This window comes from Takifugu flavidus, chromosome 4 (assembly GCF_003711565.1).
Source record: "Takifugu flavidus isolate HTHZ2018 chromosome 4, ASM371156v2, whole genome shotgun sequence".
In the NCBI taxonomy this organism is placed as follows: domain Eukaryota; kingdom Metazoa; phylum Chordata; class Actinopteri; order Tetraodontiformes; family Tetraodontidae; genus Takifugu; species Takifugu flavidus.
The window spans coordinates 14,647,881-14,668,076 of NC_079523.1; the positions used below are offsets into that span (position 1 = coordinate 14,647,881).

At 44.9% G+C, this 20,196-nt stretch overlaps 2 protein-coding genes across 21 annotated transcripts in view; one reads left to right on the top strand and one right to left on the bottom strand.

The window, feature by feature from the left end:
* Window positions 1-9,268, bottom strand: part of LOC130524718 (ribonuclease inhibitor-like) — a 158,254-nt gene extending 148,986 nt beyond the window's left edge. Inside the window, exon 1 of the mRNA XM_057031126.1 lies at window positions 9,090-9,268. Within this exon, the coding sequence (XP_056887106.1) occupies window positions 9,090-9,193 (104 nt within the window). The 5' untranslated portion in view covers window positions 9,194-9,268. The remainder of the gene's footprint in view (window positions 1-9,089) is intronic.
* The window catches only part of LOC130524710 (NACHT, LRR and PYD domains-containing protein 12-like), a 337,155-nt gene that overhangs the window by 211,547 nt on the left and 105,412 nt on the right, over window positions 1-20,196 (top strand). The gene's annotated exons all lie outside the window — the stretch shown is intronic.

The following is a 20,196-nucleotide window of genomic DNA, read 5'->3' on the forward strand; positions in this document are numbered from 1 at the left end:
ACCACCAACCAGCTCATCCGCCAGGACAGCAAGTAAGTTTTGGGTGTTGAGTTGTTTTTGATGCTTAATTTGATGCTTGATTTAATTGTGTCCATTCATGTTACTCATTCATAAAGTGAATGCTCTGATTGGTCACAGACACATCAACATTTATCGGGTTTAAGACCCCTGACAGGACAAAAACCTCAGGTTTTACCAGACCTCTTGCAAAGATGCTCATGTTTGAAACTAAATCCTTCTGCTCTGACTTTTCAGGTGGGCTCCAAACTGACGTACGCACAGGTCTTGATGATGCCCCCACGTAAGCGTGCCCCACCCCCAGACCTTAGCCCACCCTACCCAGAACAAGAGCCCCAACCAGCTGGGACTCGCCGGCCAACTAAGTTGAGATATGCGTGGCTTTGAACAGACCACTATGAATATTTCGTTTTCAGTCTTTACAAAAGAAGCTGAACAGAACCTCTTCAATTGCTGCTTTAGGGGATTGTTTTCTTTAGTTTGATGTTTAGGTTTTTGTTGTTTTTAAAAAAAATCCAGGTTCTGTTCCCATGTTTGAATGTTCCAGTGTTTTTCTTTCAACACACCTGCATAATTGATGCTCATAATTCTGATTTCTTCTATTAAAAAGCACTGAGCAATATGTCTGTTTGCATCTTATTTATCTCATGTTGGGACTGAGTTTGTTCGGCTTTTATTTGAGTTCATCAGGAGTGTTTTGGATGTAGAAACTTCTGTTTAAGTAAAGAGGATTTGTAGATGTAACTCATTCACATTCTGTCCAGTGTGAAATCACAGAATCTGAAAACACTGACTTTGATGAGTGTTTAAAACCATTACAAGTGTTTAAACACCATTTAAACATGAATGTGTGCAGAATATCCAGGTACAGGTGAGTTACTGATGGATGTAAATATGACTGAACAGTCCTAAAGTGTATTTTGCACTGTGTTTTTCTCTGTTTTTTGTCATAACGTCTTCCACCCAGCAGGGGGCAGAATATCCATAAGGTTTATTGCTCTTTTTCGTCGCCCCGCGCTTGTTTACAATGAGGATGATTTCATTCCTGAGGGCCGTAATGAATAAGATGAATAATACTAATGAAATAATGCGCGTTAGCTGGAGAGCTGATGCACACTTTGGTGTCACTGCCACATCAGTCTTGTTCAACATTGGTCTCAAGTTTCCCTTGCCCGGATGCGGGTCACCGGGGCCCCCGCCTGGAGCCAGGCCTGGGGGCGGTGCACGTTGGTGAGCGCCTGGTGGCCGGACCTCTCACAAGCAACAGTGGCAAGGAAAAACTCCCCTTTAACAGGAAGAAACTTTGAGCAGGACCAGGCTCATGTAGGGGGACCGTCCTGCTGATGGGGGGGGCTGGGTAGAGGAGAGAGGAGAGGAGAGGAGAGGAGAGGAGAGGAGAGGAGAGGAGAGGAAAGAAAGGAAACCATGACCCAGTGGGGTGACAGAGGCCTGTCAGGTGATCATGTTTCCGGACCCCGGCAGCCTTGGCCTATAACAGCATAGCTAAGATGTGACCTAACGATTAGGCGACCCCCTAAGTATGATAATTTGTCTGTCTATGATAGTAACTGGAACTACTGAATTAGTAACAATAAGCTTTTTCAAAGAGGAAGGTTTTAAGTCTGATCTTAAAAGTAGCGATGGAGTCAGCCTCCCGTACCTGGACAGGGAGCTGGTTCCATAGCAGGGGGCCTGGTAGCTAAATGCTCGGCCCCCCATTCTACTCCTAGAGACTCTGGGAACCACAAGTAGACCAGCATTCTGAGAGCGGAGCGGTCTATTGGGCTGGTAAGGTGTCACTAGCTCCTCCAGGTAGGATGGAGCCAGGCCTCTGAGGACCTTGTAGGTCAAAAGAAGGGTTTTAAAAATTATTCTAAATTTAACGGGCAGCCAATGAAGTGACACCAGTACAGGAGTTATGTGATCTCTTTTGTCAATACCTGTCAGAACTCTGGCTGCAGCATTCTGGATCAGCTGGAGGCTTCTTAAAGAGTTGTTTGGACACCCTGATAATAAAGAATTACAATAGTCCAGCCTGGAAGTAACAAATGCTGGACTAACTTTTCAGCATCATGGTGGGTCAGCAGCTTCCTGATCTTTGTGATGTTCCTCAGGTGAAAAAAGGCACTTCTAGAGACTAATTTAATGTGTGAGTTGAAGGAGAGATTTTGATCAAAAGTTACTCCAAGATTCCTCACAGAGAGACTAGATGTTAATGAGATACCATCTAGACTCTAGATGGTATCTCATTAACATCTCATCTCTCATATGATCACTCTAGATTCTAGAGTGATCATATGATCTAATCCAGGGGTCACCAACACGGTGCCCGCGGGCACCCGGTCGCCCGTAAGAACCACATGAGTCGCCCGCCGGCCTGTTCTAAAAATAGCTCAAATAGCACCACTTACCAATGAGCTGCATCTAATTTATTTTGTATGCTATTCTTGTTTAAATCACACTTACACATAAACTGGAAATAACAATATATATATTTTTAAAAATAAAATAGTTCAAAGGTCAGTATGATGCGCGTGACCAAAACGTAGCGTCTACACAGATCACTACGACTAAACAACCTAGCGGGCGCAGCCAAAACGAGGAGACTGACCCATAAAAAGATGGCAGAAAAAAGAAAGAAGACAGATCATTTTCACCACGAATGGGAGGTCGAGCGTTTTTTTACCACTGTGAAAGGAGCATGTGTTTGTCTTATTTGCGGGGCGACTGTGGCGACAGCAAAGCGGCACAATGTGGAGAGACATTTTACAGCGTGTCACACAAGCTACCATGCTAGCTATCCACAGGGCAGGGCACTGCCAGCAGGAAAAGCCCGAGAGTTAAAGGCAGCTTTGTGCAAACAGCAAGCTTTTTTCACAAGGCCAGTTAAAGCCTCCCAAAAAGCAACCGAAGCCTCATTTAGAGCTACGCAATTCTTGATTAAAAAGAAGGCGGCATTTTCAGACGGGGAGGTAGTTAAAGAAGCAATGATGTTAATTGCTAAAACTGTACTTGAAGACGAGAAATACGGAACCGACATGATCTCCAATCTCTCCGATGTTCAACTGGGGGCAGCTACGATGGTAAGAAGAGTGTCTGCGATGTCCGGGAACTTGGCCGACCAGCTGGGCTGTGACCTGGCGAGGTGCAGGTGGTTTAGCCTCCTGTGACGAGTTGGTGGACAGCAGCAGTACGGCGCTGCTGAGGATCTTTATCAGGAAGGTGTTTGATGATTTCTCCACAAAAGAAGAACTTCTCACACTACTGCCCCTAAAGACAACTACGAGGGGAGTTGACATATATAACGAGGGGAGTTGACACATATAACGAGGGGAGTTGACCTATATAACGAGGGGAGTTGACACATATAACGAGGGGAGTCGACATATATAACGAGGTGAAGGAGTTTTTGGGGGAGAAAAAAGTGCCGCTGGAAAAGCTGGTATCAGTGACTACAGACGGGGCTCCCGCTGTGAGCGGCCGACTACAGTGGTCGACTTGCCGGCTTTCGCAAAATTGCTAAATACACGCTAGCATGCCTGTTTTAAGCTATGGTAGCGGTATGTTTTACCATGCCCGCGCCCTATAATCCGGAGCGCCTGATGTATGTGTTAAATACAGAAATAGCACCCGTAACTGAGGCTGCACCTTTTAATACGGTGCGCCCTTTGGTCGCGAACATACGGTATATAGAACATAGTTTGTGCGTGATATCACTCCGCGTCTGCGCAACCACCACAACCTCCTATCTTTAGTATTGCTGCGCCAACTGGTGGTCTTTTGGGTTGAGGATAACGGTGATCTATATGTAGCTATATGTAGCTATAGCGTCATTGGCCTCCACTCCAGCCACTCCTGGTAGTTCCTCAGAAACACTGAGTTTTTAGTGGATGCACAATCTTTGGAAGCCAACATAGAAACTTCTGAAGAGCCAAAGTTCCTGCAACAAAAATATAGTCCCCAATTAGGTTGTTTTGTTATCACACGACCCCGTCCCCATTATCTTAAGAGAATATAAAAGAATGAGTGGAGACAGAAGAGAGAATGAGACGTTTTTGGCGCGTGTCGCTCTTGATTTGTGTTTATTTTTGCAGTAAACTTAAAGGAGGCCTTTTCACTTTATGTTTGATTAAATTTAAGCTGATATTCCATTCTTGACATCTTTAAATTTACACTATTCATGGGAATTTTATTTGGTCATTTTGCTTCTTTTTATTTCCTATTTCCCACATTTATTCATAATTTTTATTAGATTGCAATAAATCCTATAACATTGAACAGACTGACTAAAGTCAAATGACCTGCGGTTCCCACCGATAGCCGTCATTCTGATGGGTTTTTGCTGGCTGCAGCTGAAATATTCCAATGCTCCATGTCACAGAGACAGTCAATACTAAACCCTAAAGATTCTGAAGGCATGATGTGAAATAGTAACGTATAATACAGACATTTGAAGAGACAATTAAGAGAATGTTTTCATGCTTCTAAGAGTGGCCGAGGAGCCATTTAGAACTTTATAAAGATGCATTGTGTGATACCAGGAACTAATTTAACTTCAAGGCGAAGCTGCTTCTGCTTTGTCGACCATCGACTGATCTCCTGAAAGTCCACCAGCGCTTTTTAAAAACTGAATTTTTCATCTATGGAGGGAGTAGACGGCAGATGTTTCCACAGATGCTCTTCACCAGTGGTCAGTGAGTGATGCAGCAGATGAGCGGGAGTTGACTGGCTACCACCAGAAATGTCTCAATGTCTCCAGCCCATAGTGTGGATTCTCTACGAGATCAGACAGCAGCTTCACTCCTGAATCCTGCAGATGGTTGAACCTGAGGTCCAGTTCTCTGAGATGGGAGGGATTGGACCTCAGCGCCGAGGCCAGAGAGTCACAGCTGATCTCTGATAAGCTGCAGCTCCTTAATCTAAATAAAGAAGGGAAACTTTGATAAGGTTATAAGTGAAACCAGTATTCATCTGAAAGGTTAATCAAAGGCATGATCTGTAAATATTTAATTTAGTTACAGGTTAAAAAATGATAGTAATATGTAATTACCACAATTCCAACCTCTCAGGTTTGCACTGTTCCAGAGGAGAATATATATTGTTCTGGCCCTCACTCTTCCCAGGTTCTCCCACCTCTTTCCCTCCCATCTCATCATGGAGATCCATCTCACCTGTGGCTCATCTTTAAAGGCACAACCTGTCTTAGATGACTTCCTGTCTCCCTCACCATCTCCCTCCTCGTTGGCTGGTGTCTACCAGGCACCCTCACCTAGTTTTGTCTAATTTTGGTTACCATCTGTCGGCTTTTTCATTGTCCTTAAATCAATTTATCATGAATAAGTGGTCCCCGTGTGGCCCTCCCTCCTGAAGGAACTGGGCACAACACACACACTCAGAAAGTGTGAGGACCCTCGGATGGAATAATGGACATTTTTGAGAATGGTGTTTACCTCAGAGTTTCCAGTCGGCAGTTTGGAAAGGGGAGAAAACCACAGAGCAGCTTCACTCCTGAATCCTTCAGCTGGTTCTGACTCAGGTCCAGTTCTCTGAGATGGGAGGGATTGGACCTCAGCACCGAGGCCAGAGAGCCACAGCTGATCTCTGATAACCTGCAGCGCTCTAATCTGAAAAATGCAGGATGAGGTTATACGGTGCAGGTCTGCATGTTATCTGCGTCAGTACTAAACCTACGTTAGTTCTTAGTTGGGTCAGACCTGAATTCACGATATTACAAGGAATTTTTTTAATGTCGTGCATCACAGCAGTGTTGAGAACAGCCTCACTTCACCATCTTAGCAGGTGGTATATAGGTAGAAAAATGAAGACTGACCTGAGCCTCTCCAGTTTACAGTTTGGACTCTCCAGTCCAGAACAGAGCGCTTCACTCCTGATCCTGCAACGTGTTGTAGCTCAGGTCCAGAACCCTCAGATGGGAGAGGTTGGACTTCAGAGCTGAGGCCACAGAATCACAGTGGTCTCTGAAACTGCAGCCATAGTCTAAAATAACAATTATTTTGAGAGAAGACAAATAAAAATCAACATGTACCAGAGCAAAAAACACAGCTTACAAGCAAAAAACCTCTGGTCCTGCACGGCTTATCTGCCGTATGTTCCTATTTTGGTTCTTTCAGGGCGCTTGGACAAGATCTCCAGCGTATGTAAAGTGTGTGTAGGTCAAAATACCTTCCAAGTTTGTGAGACCACATTTCTCAATAGCACTCAACTCTTGTCAGGAGTTGGGACAAAGCGACCCACTCCTGACAGCTTGTGGGCGATGCTGCAGCGACCCTGCAATCCCTACACTCTCTGGTGAAACCAAATCAAAGGTTTTAGACACTGCTGGATGCTGGAAGGGTGGCTATAGTCTGGACGCATCGTTCCCCTGACTGCACATTTCTCCAACAATGATTGGCAGCTGCTGTCACTTGTTCTCCAGATGAGAGAAGGAAAGAGAGCACCCCACAGTGTGTTTGATTGCCCCACTGCAAGCTCATGCTGCCAGAAAACATTGCAGGAGCATCAATTCCCTCGGGGCATCAACAAGGAGCTCAGGAAAAGGTGCAGCTGCCACCTACTAGAGACAAGCACACTGAGCTGAGATTCAAAGCCCTCTCCTCCCAAGAGAAGAGCTTGTTTGTTGGAGGCTCTTCTGGGCGATACCTGGTGCCACAGCTCCAGCTCAGCCCGTCTCTGGAGCTGAGGTGGAGCTTAGCAAGTTTCATGGTTCTCCACCACTTCCTCTCGCTGAGGACCTTCTCAGCTGGTGGTTTCTGCTCCACCTTCCAAGTTGAGCAGGTGATACTTCTGCATTCCTGCCACCAGTGTCTCTGCAGAAAGACTCTTCTCTACTGTTTTATATTAGATTGTATAAAATTAGGATTTTTGGTTGATGTCTTAGATGTTGTTGACTAAGAGCAGGTTTTTCTTTAATAACATAGAAAGATTCGATGAGAAGAGCAAATGTATTATTTTATGAGCTACTTCCACTACTATTATATACACAAGATTTCCTAAAAATGTGTGAAAACTTATGGATTGAAACCTTTTTAAAATGGTTGCATTGTGTAGAATCGGTGTAGAATCAACTTGTTGACTTCTGATTTGGACTCCAATGGAAGTGAGGTGCAACAATTGTGGATGCTGAAAGCTTCAGATCTTCATGAAGGTTTCTGTGGTTGGACTGACCTGCTGCCCCTTTAAGAGGGAGGCAGGTTTGGGCTTCTGGCTGGAATGAAGCCACCTCAGATGAGAATGACTGCAGGCTTTCGGTACCAAGGTTTAACAGGGTGCTCACTTCACACTTGGGCTTTTCTCTTTTTTGGGATGGCTTTTCTCAGGAGAGAAGGGGCATGGCACACTGCAGCAGCTTTCTTTTGGGTTTTCTAGTTTTCCTTCTGATCTTTAAAAGACAGGAAGAACCATTTTTGATTGGTCTGAATGTTTGGGTGGTTTTGTGGCCAGCCTAAAATAAAACAAGACAAATCTACAACTGATACTTCCTTTCTAGTCATTGATGACCATCCTCACATGGGACAGATTTCCACAACCAATTTAATACTGCAAATCTGTCCTGTGTGGTTTTTTTCTGAGAACTGTAACACTACGTTTATAACAAAGATCAAACATGGAAACATTTATTGTCTAACTAGTTACGCCTGGAAAAGTACTGGATCATCTCTGACTGACCTGAGAGTCTCCAGCTCACAGAGAGGATCCTGGAGAAAACCACAGAGCAGCTTCACTGCTGGATCCGTCAGCTGGTTCCAACTCAGGTCCAGTTCTCTCAAATGGGAGGGATTGGACCTCAGCGCTGAGGCCAGAGAGTCACAGCTGATCTCTGATAAACTGCAGCACCCCAGCCTGGAAAAGGAATAAATGGGGCAAATAAAAACACATTTCTAAATCTGAAAATGAAGAGAAAAGCAGAAAATGTAAAGAAATTTAGAAAAGACCAACAGAGGCCTCCTGACCTGAGCGTCTCCAGTCTGCAGTTTGGATGCATCATTGCAGAAGACAGTAACTTTACTGCAGCATCTGTCAGGTTTTGGTTCCAGCTTAAGCTCAGCTCCCGTAGATGAGAAGGGTTTGACGTCATTGCTGAGGCCACAACTTCCCAATGACTCGTTGAAAGAAAACTACCAGACAGTCTGTTGTGTATGAAACAAAAATAGTGAGTCAAACTTTGGGATTTCTCATCAACTTATCTGAGAATCTACCTCAACACAAATGTAGCTCATTTCCTGGAAAAGCTAAATTCAACACCGTAGAGCAACAGTTTGAACGACCATCAGATCTGAAATGCAACTGAATTATTCTCAACATTTGTCTTATTTTAGAACAGCTCATAATTACTCAATATTTAAAATGATTATAGCAAATGGTTTAAAGAAACGTGCATCTTTTTATCTGTCTATCGGCTCTTTGGATATTTTGCATTTCATCCAATTTGTACGATGGTGCGTCAAGTCTTAATTCAGCGATCCGATCGATGACATCAGAGTCTCTGGTTGCATCGATTGCCCTCAGCTTCTGTTTATCTGCCTGTTTCCCTTCAAATCATTTTCACTGCACCTTTTGTTGCTAGTGATGAAGTTGCCACCTAACGGGTGTGGAAAGGCTCAAACAACTTTGTGGGTCACATAAAGGCTCCAAACGGAACCGCCACAAAGACCTAAAACACCCATTTAAACCAACGAGGCCGGCTGTTTTTACGTTGAACAAATGAAGCAAAATAGTCACGTGTCATTAGTTAAAATGTGTTTTTCTGTCGTTAGAATACGATGTATACAAACAAACAAAGTTATTTAATGACATGACAGTAATTTCATGATAGTCAGTTAACTTGTGGCTCCTATTATTCCTGCCTTATGTTGGTTTGTCTGGATTGACCTTTGAACTTATATCCAGCCAGTGTTGAACATTTCTGGATGAATTGTTGTTGTTTTTATTTATGGACGCTGCAATGGAGATAAAGAATTGAAGGAATGACCACTGGAGGGGGTATTGCTACCTGACATGATCCACTCGCTTTTATTTAACGCCGATGTCCGGCCCCAAAAATCTTTACTTACACGAACTTCCTGCAGTTCCTCACAGCTGGAATCAGGCGACGTCGTCCCTCCTCTGAGGTGTTGTACTGCTGCAGGTTCAGCTCATCCAGAACCTCCTCTGACATCTGCAGCAGGTAGGCCAGAGCTGAACAGTGGATCTCTGACAGTCTCCTCTCTGATTTCTTCTCCTGACTTCAGGAACTCTTGGATCTCCTGATGGACTGACTGATCCTTCATCTCCATCAGACAGTGGAAGATGTTGATGCTTCTGTCTGGGGATTTTCATCACTGTTCACCTCCTTCAGGTTGTTGAGGACCTTCTGGATGGTTTCTGGGTGGCTGTTCCTCTGATCCAACAGTCCACCCAAGATCCTCTGATTGGACTCCAGAGAGAGACCATGAAGGAAGCGAACAAACAAGTCCAGGTGGCCATTTTCACTTTTGAGAGATTTCATTAGTGCTCTCCTGAGGAAGTCATCAAGAGATTTGATTGGTTTAGAATATTTTAGGAACTGACTTATAACCACTGTGTCTTTCCTGGTGTAACAGTGGAACATGTAGACGGCAGCCAGAAACTCCTGAATGCTCAGATGAACAAAGCAGTAGACTGATTTCTGGAAGATCACACTCTCTCTCTTGAAGATCTCTGTACAAACTCCTGAGTACACACCGACACCTCGGAGACGTCCAGTCCACATCGCTCCAGGTCTTCTGAGTAGAACATGATGTTTCCTTTCTCCAGATGTTCAAACGCCAGCCGACCCAACTTCAGAAGGAGTTCTTTATCAGCCTTAGTCAGTTCCTCTGGTCTCTGCTTTCCTCCATACTTCTGCTTCTTCCTCTTTATCTGAACCATCAGGAAGTGTGAGTAGAGGTCAGTCAGGGTTTTGGGCAGCTCTCCTCTCTGGTCTCTGGTCATCATGTCCTCCAGAACTATAGCAGTGATCCAGCAGAAAACTGGGATCAGACACATGATGTGGAGGCTCCTGGAGGCCTTGATGTGTGAGATGATTCTCTTGGACAGATCTTCATCACTGAACCTCCTCCTGAAGTACTCCTCCTTCTGGGAGTCAGTGAAGCCTCGTACTTCTGTGATCCTGTCAACACACGAGGGAGGAATCTGATGGGCTGCTGCAGGTCTGGAGGTGATCCAGATGAGAGCTGAGGGAAGCAGGTTCCCCTGGATGAGGTTCACCAGGAGCACGCCAACGGACGATACTTGTGTGACATCAGAGATGAGCTGATGCTTGTTGAAACCCAGTGAAAATCTGCTTTCATCCAGGCCATCAAAGATGAACAGAAGTTTCCAGACAGTCAGATCTTCTGCTCTGATCTTCTGTAATGTTGGATGGAAAACATGAAGCAGTGAGAGAAGACTGTGCTGCTCATCTCTGATCAAGTTCAGCTCCCTGCATGAGAGCGGAAGCACCAGACTGATGTCTTGGTTCTCCAAACCTTCTGCCCAGTCCAGACTGAACTTCTGCACTGAGAAGGTTTTTCCAACGCCGGCGACACCGTTGGTCAGAACCACTCTGATGTGTCTCTGTTGCTCAGATAAGACTTTGAAGATGTCCTGGCACTTGATTGGAGTGTCCTGGATGTTCTTCTTGGAGGTTCTCTCAAGCTGTCTCACCTCATGTTGTGTGTCCACCTCCTCACTTTGTCCCTCAGTGATGTAGAGCTCAGTGTAGATCTTGTTCAGCAGGGTTCCACTTCCTGCTTCATGAGTTCCTTCAGTCACATGTTCACATCTTCTCTTCAGACTCATCTTATGACCTTCTAACCTCCTGCAGTTCACCACCCTCTGAAACAAACAATCTTTTAAATCCTTTTACAATTGTCATCTACAGCAGTAACACAGATGTCCTCAACTGGAAAATATTCTGTCATGTTTGATTGAATGATAGAAGCAACAGTCGGGTAATGACCCATCTCACTGTCAGTTTGAAATGTTATGTCTTCTTATGTACACCTATTCTTTTATTTCATTGGGTTTCAATGTAATTTAGTCTATAACAACCATTTCCATGTCTTCCAAGAGTTTGCTTGGACTAAACAGCTGGTAAAAGCTGGATGATATTTAGAAAAACACATCAAACCTTCTCCAAACACATCATACTCAGCAGACCCATTGTCCTGTAAAGGTCACCTGCCTTCAGCTCTTTAACACTTTCCAGAACTAAATGACTAAATGTTGCTAAATACTGTCTAAGCATTTAGGAAGGTCTTCAGAGGGTTTGGTTCCAGTGGAACCAAACAAGTGCTCTCTGGATCTTCTCTTGCACATTGTAAATACACAAGTTGTTCCTTTATTCCGACCCAAAAGTATCTTATAAATACAAATGTACGAGCTTACGTGAGACGCTGTTGTTCAGGTCGGCGGTCTGCAGTTCAGTTCTCCGTTTCTTTTCACCCTTGGGACAGGAGGAATCTCCAATGGAAGCAGACCGTTTCTGATAGCTGTCAAAAATGGGAATAGTGGTTATACATGTCTACTGGGCGTTAGCAACGCCTAAGAAAGGCTGCGTTCACTTCTACTTTCAGTTTGCTCTGACAGTTGAAGATTGAATGAACACTGAGCAAAAAATATAAAGTTATTTACGTTCTAACAAGCTCGTTTAGTTGGAGAAAAGTGTATTTGATCTAAGTGTTTAGTGGCTTTTCTTCATTGTGAATTTATGTTAAAAATAAAAGTGCCAAATCAGGAATATAAACTCATAGAATAGAACAAAAGTTCTCCATTTATGCTCCAAATACAGTTGTCTGGTCTCTGAAACTGATCATTAAATAGCACAGAGGTCACGCATATTCAAAAGCTTATTTCAACCATTTAGAAATGACTGATATTGTTGTCTATGGGTTTATTAGAACCAGGAGCCTTATAAATAGACTTTTTAATGAATTTTCATGACATGTGGTGGAACAGTGTGGCAGGACAAGCTGCACAGACCTGCCATGTCTTACCCATCCGTATCTAAATGGAGAGCTGGAGCACTCTGCAATGATGGATATTGTTGGGAAACTTTAAAATATATGCCTAGGAATTTTTGTGAGATGATGTTAACCCATGCAGGAGAAATGACCAGTTAAAAACAGAAGCAATTTTCAGTTTTAAAAGATTTACCACACTAAAATTAACATGGGAGTTAATGGGAGCGAACACCTGACATGTTGGTGCACTGTTTCATTTTAAAGAGCTGATGAATTTATTTTTCACGATAGTGGAGGCTAATACCCACAAAATGATGTTTTGTAGGGTTGTGAAATGTTCTAAGGCAGAGTTATGTGGTTCAGAAAACCTTACTTTAAAGGTGACCCTTGAGGTCTGATACCAAAGTTTAAAGGGTGCCACACAAACACATCATCACGCTTTAGTTTTCTTACATTTTCTCTGAACTTCTGAAGTCTATTATTTCCTCTTTGGACCGGTCACTCTTCAGGGACACCCAGCTGGGCACTGTGGACTCTGCTCTGTCCTCGTCCATCCTGAGGAAACATCAGAAATAGTGATGAGACTGTGATGAAGGTAAATAATCTGTAGAGGTTGAGCAATAATCCCAATTCACTGCATTTTTATCAAACAGGAACATTTCTAATCCATTCTGGATAACAACTGAATCAATAAATCAGTGATGTCTCTGTATCATTTTCATGTTTTCAGAGTTTAAGCTGCTTTTTTTAACTGTTCCCTGCAGTGAGAAAAGAACTGGCACTTTTCCAGCCCCTCATCCTGCAGCACTGAATGTGCTCTAAAGTTCTTTCCAGAGCAAACGTCTCTGCACTTGCAGCAACATGTTGTAGTCATGGATCCGTGAGGAGAACCGGATACAGGAAACGCCCCGATTTTGATCCCAAAACCCAACTGGTGGCCAACGGTGGTCCGGCAACGACGGGGACGCTGGTCCATCGGGCCGACAACACTGGTTTTCCACAGGCCAACATGGTGAAAGGACTGTCTTCAGCTCAGCCACTAAATTATCTGGTGCTACATAAACATACTAGTCAGGACTTTTTAACTCCCCTCCTTTGTTCCCCTCTTCAATTATTTCTATGATCCAAGTCCTCAAAGATCACTGCTCTATTTAAAATAGATGAAAGAAATGACACCCACTCCTGCATTTCTTTCACAGTGGTTCCACAACATAGAACAATAAACCACTGTGAGAAAACGTGCAACATGAACCCAAAATCCTGTTGGTGTCCTGTGATCCTGTGTGGATTTATTTATTATTTTTAAAGTTTATTGTCTTAAATAATACCAAAATATCCAGCTGTAACCTGGACTGTTGAACAACTCTAATAACTTGATGAGCTTTTCACCTGTCACAAAATGTCGCTCTTCCTGCTTCGTCTGAACAGAATACTTTCACTTTCACTTTTAAAACCTAATCAACAGCTTTATGGCGTATATATTACTACCATTAAAGCATTCTGGGAGGGTTTAAAGTTCTTTTAGGATCAGTAGCAAAGAGCAGAAAAATAAACTAAACTTCACTTAGAAAGACTATTCAACTATAACTAAAGCCAGACTATAAGAAAGTTAAATAAGCCCTATTCATTTATAATGTATAACGATGTTTTGTGCTAAAACTAAATATGAAGTCTAGTTGATTCAAATCTTGATTTTATCTCCAACACAACTGTCAATTCTTTTCAATAATGCTCTTCGTTTCCACTCACCTTGTCGGTCTTCAGTCTTCCTGCTTAGTCTGAAAGGAATACTTTGAAAAACTGGTTTGTTGGGTTCCCAGTTTCTGGGAACGTTGTTGCTGGTGTCTACCTGCAGGGGGCGTGGAGGAGCCGCTCATCAGCCACAGCTGGCCCCGCAGACACACGCACCTGCGGTCTCTCTTCAATCTCCCGTTAGATTTAAGGACAGAACTCCCGTCTGCCAGCGGCGGAGTGTTTTCGGCCTCATCGCCAAACCCTGACTTCTGTGGCTTGACTATTTTTTAGAGTTTTCCTAGCGGACTTGTTTTGGACTCAGTCGAGGTCTCTCCGCCTCTCTGTGAACGCGGACCGAACTGTTCTTGTTCACTTTAAAATAAAGACGCTTTTCGGACACCATTCTCCACCATTATTCAACCTGGTTAAATCAATAAGATTTATGATGCTTGACAGATTTGAAAGACTTGTAAAAGCAGCATATTTCTGCAGCCCTGGAGTCCAGGAGGAGCAGCAGAGGTCAGAATGTGTCGGAGCGCGTTTAACTATTGTCTGCAGTTCCACGCGTGTCCACCGGGTGGCGGTAAAGCACCACATGATATTTCTCCTTTTTGGAACTTCTTCAGTGCGTTGAGCTTTAAATCTTCACCTGTCGCTCCCTTTAAGCTCTAAACTTTGCGGTTCTGTGTGTAGTTTGTTGGTTTAAATATTTTTGATGAATTCTGATGACGTCCATTGTTCTACTGTGTCACACATTTTCATTATTTATTGTCATTTCTGGGTCTAAACTGGACCAGTTCTGTGAGCTGTTTTGCTTTTTCTGTGGACCAGATGTTCCAGGCAGGTTCCATCATCGGACACAGACGGAGACAGGTCACGTGACAACAGTCAGCCTTTAGTTCTTTATTACAGGAGGATCTGGTTTATATACAGACACGTATCTGCAAAATACTAAAAAGTCTATGAACCCAAAGTACTAAAAAGTCTACATCCACGCACACGCGTGTATTAAGTGTTATACACACGTGTGCGCGTACGTGCACACTGTATATTCATCTAATAACTGTTAGTTTCTAAAACAGCAAAGTAGAGTCACTGAGGCACGGCTTCACCTCCTTTACACCGAGGTTTCCCTGAGCAGGTGTGATGAACTGTTGCAGAAGGAAAAGCATGGAACATGTTAATAACCGGACACAACAACACTCAGGTTTATTGTCTGACGGCATCAGTGTCTCTGGTTGCATCTGTCTGAGGAGCATTGTGAAACCAGGAGCAGTGTAAATGAGGGGGGGGGGGCAGTGAGTGGATGCTGCATTCATCAAACACACAATAGTCAGAAGAGAAGAAGGAAGAACAGAAGCCCGTGTTCCTCAGTGTTGGTGTGGAGACGCCTGTTTGGAGGAGCAGGAAGCAGGCTGGACTCTTCCAGCTGGCTTTAATGCCACTTCTCTTCTGAGAACCTCCCAGCAGCTTTCTCTCCACCATCTTTTTACGCTGAAGGTTTTTGATCATTTCAGGTCAGATGTTCTTGGACTGAGGTTAAAAATGTTTGTTTTTGTGCTTGGAGCGAACCGACGATCCTCTAAAGTCAGGCATCCTAAAGGTGGATGTTTTCTGAGGCCTGGAGGCTTTAAAGTGGCGCTTTTACCCACTTGTCCTCGTTCTGTTGGAAACTTGATCCAAAAACCTTTTCTGGAGCTTCATGTTCTGCTTTTTTGAAGGAATGAAATGGTTTCATCAGCGCTGCCGGGGGCTGAGCAGGCTTCATAAATCTGAAGCTCTGAGATCCTTTAAAGATCTCCTGGAATCAGCAGATGGGGGTTTGATCAAAAACTGTAAGAATCAGTCAAGCTATCAAATCTTGACTCAGTCCAAGCGTGAACCAGTCCATCCAGAGCTGATTATGGCTCAGCCAGGAGGAAAGCACGGCCTGGGGGGGTTCATATGGAGCAGGCACACTCTGGCTCTATTGCTACTGAAAACAGCCCTTCAGCACAGCAGCCTGGAATACAGTTCTGGAGAACACCTGTTCCCAACAGAACCTGTTTAAAACGGGACCAGTAAAGATGCCGGCGTGACCACGACCACGGGGAGAGAGGGGGGGGGCAGAGACAGGCGGTAACGCCGCTGCCCACCGATTCACCTGGAAACAACAAAAACCCCAGCAGCTTGGAGCCAATATGGCAGCGTGTTCCTCAGAAACGCTCCTCAAACTCTCCCCACAGCTTCATTGCTAAACAGGATTTGGGTTTTTTTTGTCCGTGCTAAATGGAAAGTGTTTGTCCTTTGGTGGTCCAACAGGACCACGATTTGGATGGATGGATGATTTGATGTTATTGAGAATAAAAACAGCTGAAAATGGAAGCGGAGATGTTTCAGAGCACCAGAGTTCAGAAAGAGTTTCTAATCAAACACCGCCTGTTGGGAATGATGAATGGATGATTTTTATTTAATTTAGACTAATTTAGACTAATTTTAACATCCTTTATGCCAGTTCCATAGAGCGTGCGCACACACACACTAGCAAAGATGATATCCAAACAGCCAAATAAATGGGAGTCAAAAGAAATCATTTAAAGCTCATATGTCAGAGTCAAGGTCGAGGGTTTTCTATGGCCCCCGGGATGATATTGATTTATTATTAGAACCGGCCCGCAGGCCGCAGATGTTTTACACAGGCCAATACTACATTTCCCACAATGCAACGGTGACAGTCTGAGCGGGAGGTGGCTTCATTTCATTATTTATCAGTAGTCATTAGCATAACAGCAAAAGTTAACTTTCAGATACCCATAAAATGGCAAAAGGGAAGGTGGACACTGAGAACCGGGGGTTCAAACAAGGTGGGAGTGGGAGTACATGTTCACGGAGGCAGCTGGGAAACCTGGGTGTCTTCTGTGTGGAGAAAGGGTGGCGGTAATGAAAGAATATCATCTGAGACGCCATCATGAAGCTAAACACGCGGACAAAGACAAGAATATGGACATGGAACAAAAGCTACAGAAGGTTGAGGAATTAAAACCAGGCCTCAAATCTGGACAGGCTCTGTTCAGAAAAGCCAAATCTCAAAGCGAGGCTGCTGTCAAGGCCAGTTTGATTCTGGCAGAAGAGATCGCTCAATCAGCCCGGCCATTTCCAGAGGGGGATTCCATCAAACACTGCATGCTTAAAGTTTGTGAGCAAGTTTGCCCAGACAAAAGGCAACTCTTTTGAAACGGGAGCCTGAGCAGAAACACCATTGTTGTCCCTCAATCTAAAAGAGCAGCTGGAGAAAAAGGGGAAAGATTTCATGGCATCTTCCCTGGCTGTGGATGAGAGCAGCGACATTAGAGGGGACTCCAGCCTCAACGTGACAGAGGAGTTCTGGCGTTACGTCCTGTGCACGGCACAACCACAGGACAGGATTTGTATGAAGAGGTGTCAAGATGTGGAAATGAGATGGAGCTGCCTCGGGAAAAACTGGTGGGTTGGACAACAGACGGAGCACCTGCCATGTGTGGACACAGGAGTGGACTGGTGGCCAAGATACGGGAGAAGATGCAGGAGGAAAACGTTACGCTGAACTGACAGCTCATCATTGCATCATACACCTGGAATCGTTGTGTGCTGAAGCCCTGAACATGGAACATGGAATGTTCACCATCACGCACGCAGGGAACTTTATCAGAGCCAAAGGTTTAATTCAGCGCCAGTTCAAGGCGTTTCTGAGCCAGTGGCAAACGCAGCGTGGTGATTTGCCCCATCACACTGAGGTGCGATGGCTAAGCCAGGGAAAGGTGCTGCAGAGATGTTTCCAGCTTCCTGAGGAGATCGGATGTTCTTGGACAGCAAAGGGAAAGACACGACTCAACTCCCAGACCAAAGGTTCTTGTGTGAAACGGCTTTTCTGTGGGACATTCCGAGTCATCTGAATGCAATGAAGCTGCAGCTGCAGGGTCGGGGTGGTGTCCCCTCTGATTATGGCTCAGCCAGGAGGAAAGCACGGCCTGGGGGGGTTCATATGGAGCAGGCACACTCTGGCTCTATTGCTACTGAAAACAGCCCTTCAGCACAGCAGCCTGGAATACAGTTCTGGAGAACACCTGTTCCGCAGAACCTGTTTAAAAAACGGGACCAGTAAGATGCCTGGCGTGACCACGACCACGGGGAGAGAGGGGGGGGGCAGAGACAGGCGGTAACGCCGCTGCCCACCGATTCACCTGGAAACAACAAAAAACCCCAGCAGCTTGAGCCAATATGGCAGCGTGTTCCTCAGAAACGCTCCTCAAACTCTCCCCACAGCTTCATTGCTAAACAGGATTTGGGTTTTTTTGTCCGTGCTAAATGGAAGTGTTTGTCCTTTGGTGGTCCAACAGGACCACGATTTGGATGGATGGATGATTTGATGTTATTGAGAATAAAAACAGCTGAAATGGAAGCGGAGATTTTCAGAGCACCAGAGTTCAGAAAGAGTTTCTAATCAAACACCGCCTGTTGGGAATGATGAATGGATGATTTTATTTAATTTAGACTAATTTAGACTAATTTTAACATCCTTTATGCCAGTTCCATAGAGCGTGCGCACACACACACACTAGCAAAGATGATATCCAAACAGCCAAATAAATGGGAGTCAAAAGAAATCATTTAAAGCTCATATGTCAGAGTCAAGGTCGAGGGTTTTCTATGGCCCCCGGGGATGATATTGATTTATTATTAGAACCGGCCCACAGGCCGCAGATGTTTTACACAGGCCAATACTACATTTCCCACAATGCAACGGTGACAGTCTGAGCGGGAGGTGGCTTCATTTCATTATTTATCAGTAGTCATTAGCATAACAGCAAAAGTTAACTTTCAGATACCCATAAAATGGCAAGGGAAGGTGGACACTGAGAACCGGGGGTTCAAACAAGGTGGGAGTGGGAGTACATGTTCACGGAGGCAGCTGGGAAACCTGGGTGTCTTCTGTGTGGAGAAAGGGTGGCGGTAATGAAAGATATCATCTGAGACGCCATCATGAAGCTAAACAGCGGACAAGACAAGAATATGGACATGGAACAAAAGCTACAGAAGGTTGAGGAATTAAAACCAGGCCTCAAATCTGGACAGGCTCTGTTCAAAAAGCCAAATCTCAAGCGAGGCTGCTGTCAAGGCCAGTTTGATTCTGGCAGAAGAGATCGCTCAATCAGCCGGCCATTTCCAGAGGGGGATTCCATCAAACACTGCATGCTTAAAGTTTGTGAGCAAGTTTGCCCAGACAAAAGCAACTCTTTTGAAACGGGAGCCTGAGCAGAAACACCATTGTTGTCCCTCAATCTAAAAGAGCAGCTGGAGAAAAAGGGGAAAGATTTCATGGCATCTTCCCTGGCTGTGGATGAGAGCAGCGACATTAGAGGGGACTCCAGCCTCAACGTGACAGAGGAGTTTCCTGGCGTTACGTCCTGTGCACGGCACAACCACAGGACAGGATTTGTATGAAGAGGTGTCAAGATGTGGAAATGAGATGGAGCTGCCTCGGGAAAACGGTGGGTTGGACAACAGACGGAGCAGCTGCCATGTGTGGACACAGGAGTGGACTGGTGGCCAAGATACGGGAGAAGATGCAGGAGGAAAACGTTACGCTGAACTGACAGCTCATCATTGCATCATACACCTGGATCGTTGTTGCTGAAGCCCTGAACATGGAACATGGAATGTTCACCATCACGCACGCAGGGAACTTTATCAGAGCCAAAGGTTTAATTCAGCGCCAGTTCAAGGCGTTTCTGAGCCAGTGGCAAACGCAGCGTGGTGATTTGCCCCATCACACTGAGGTGCGATGGCTAAGCCAGGGAAAGGTGCTGCAGAGATGTTTCCAGCTTCCTGAGGAGATCGGATGTTCTTGGACAGCAAAGGGAAAGACACGACTCAACTCCCAGACCAAAGGTTCTTGTGTGAAACGGCTTTTCTGTGGGACATTCCGAGTCATCTGAATGCAATGAAGCTGCAGCTGCAGGGTCGGGGTGGTGTCCCCTCTGATATGTACAGTACAGTGAAGGCCTTTAGAACCAAACGCACTCTGTGGGAGGCACAGATGCACAAAGGAAACTTGAGCCACTTTCCCAGCTGCCAGACCCTGAAAGAGAAGCTCTCTACCAGCGTGTTCCCGAGCAACAGTTTGCTGATTAAATGAGTGTTCTCGCCGCTGACTTCCCACGCCGAGTCACTGACTTAAAAGCACCAAAAAGCAGGTTTGAACTGCTCAGCCGTCCCTTTGAGGTTGAGGTGGAAAGCTCAGCACCAAAGCTCCAAATGGAGGTGATTGAGCTCCAATGCAGTGATGCCCTGAAGGCAACACATGGGGCAGTGGGGCTGCGGAGTTTGCCCGTTTCCTCCCCGACACACATCCAGGCTGCTCCAACGTTGCCTGTGTTTGGCAGCACAGACCTGCGGGAACAACTGCTTTCTTTGATGAAGCTGAACAAAACATCACACAGAAGTG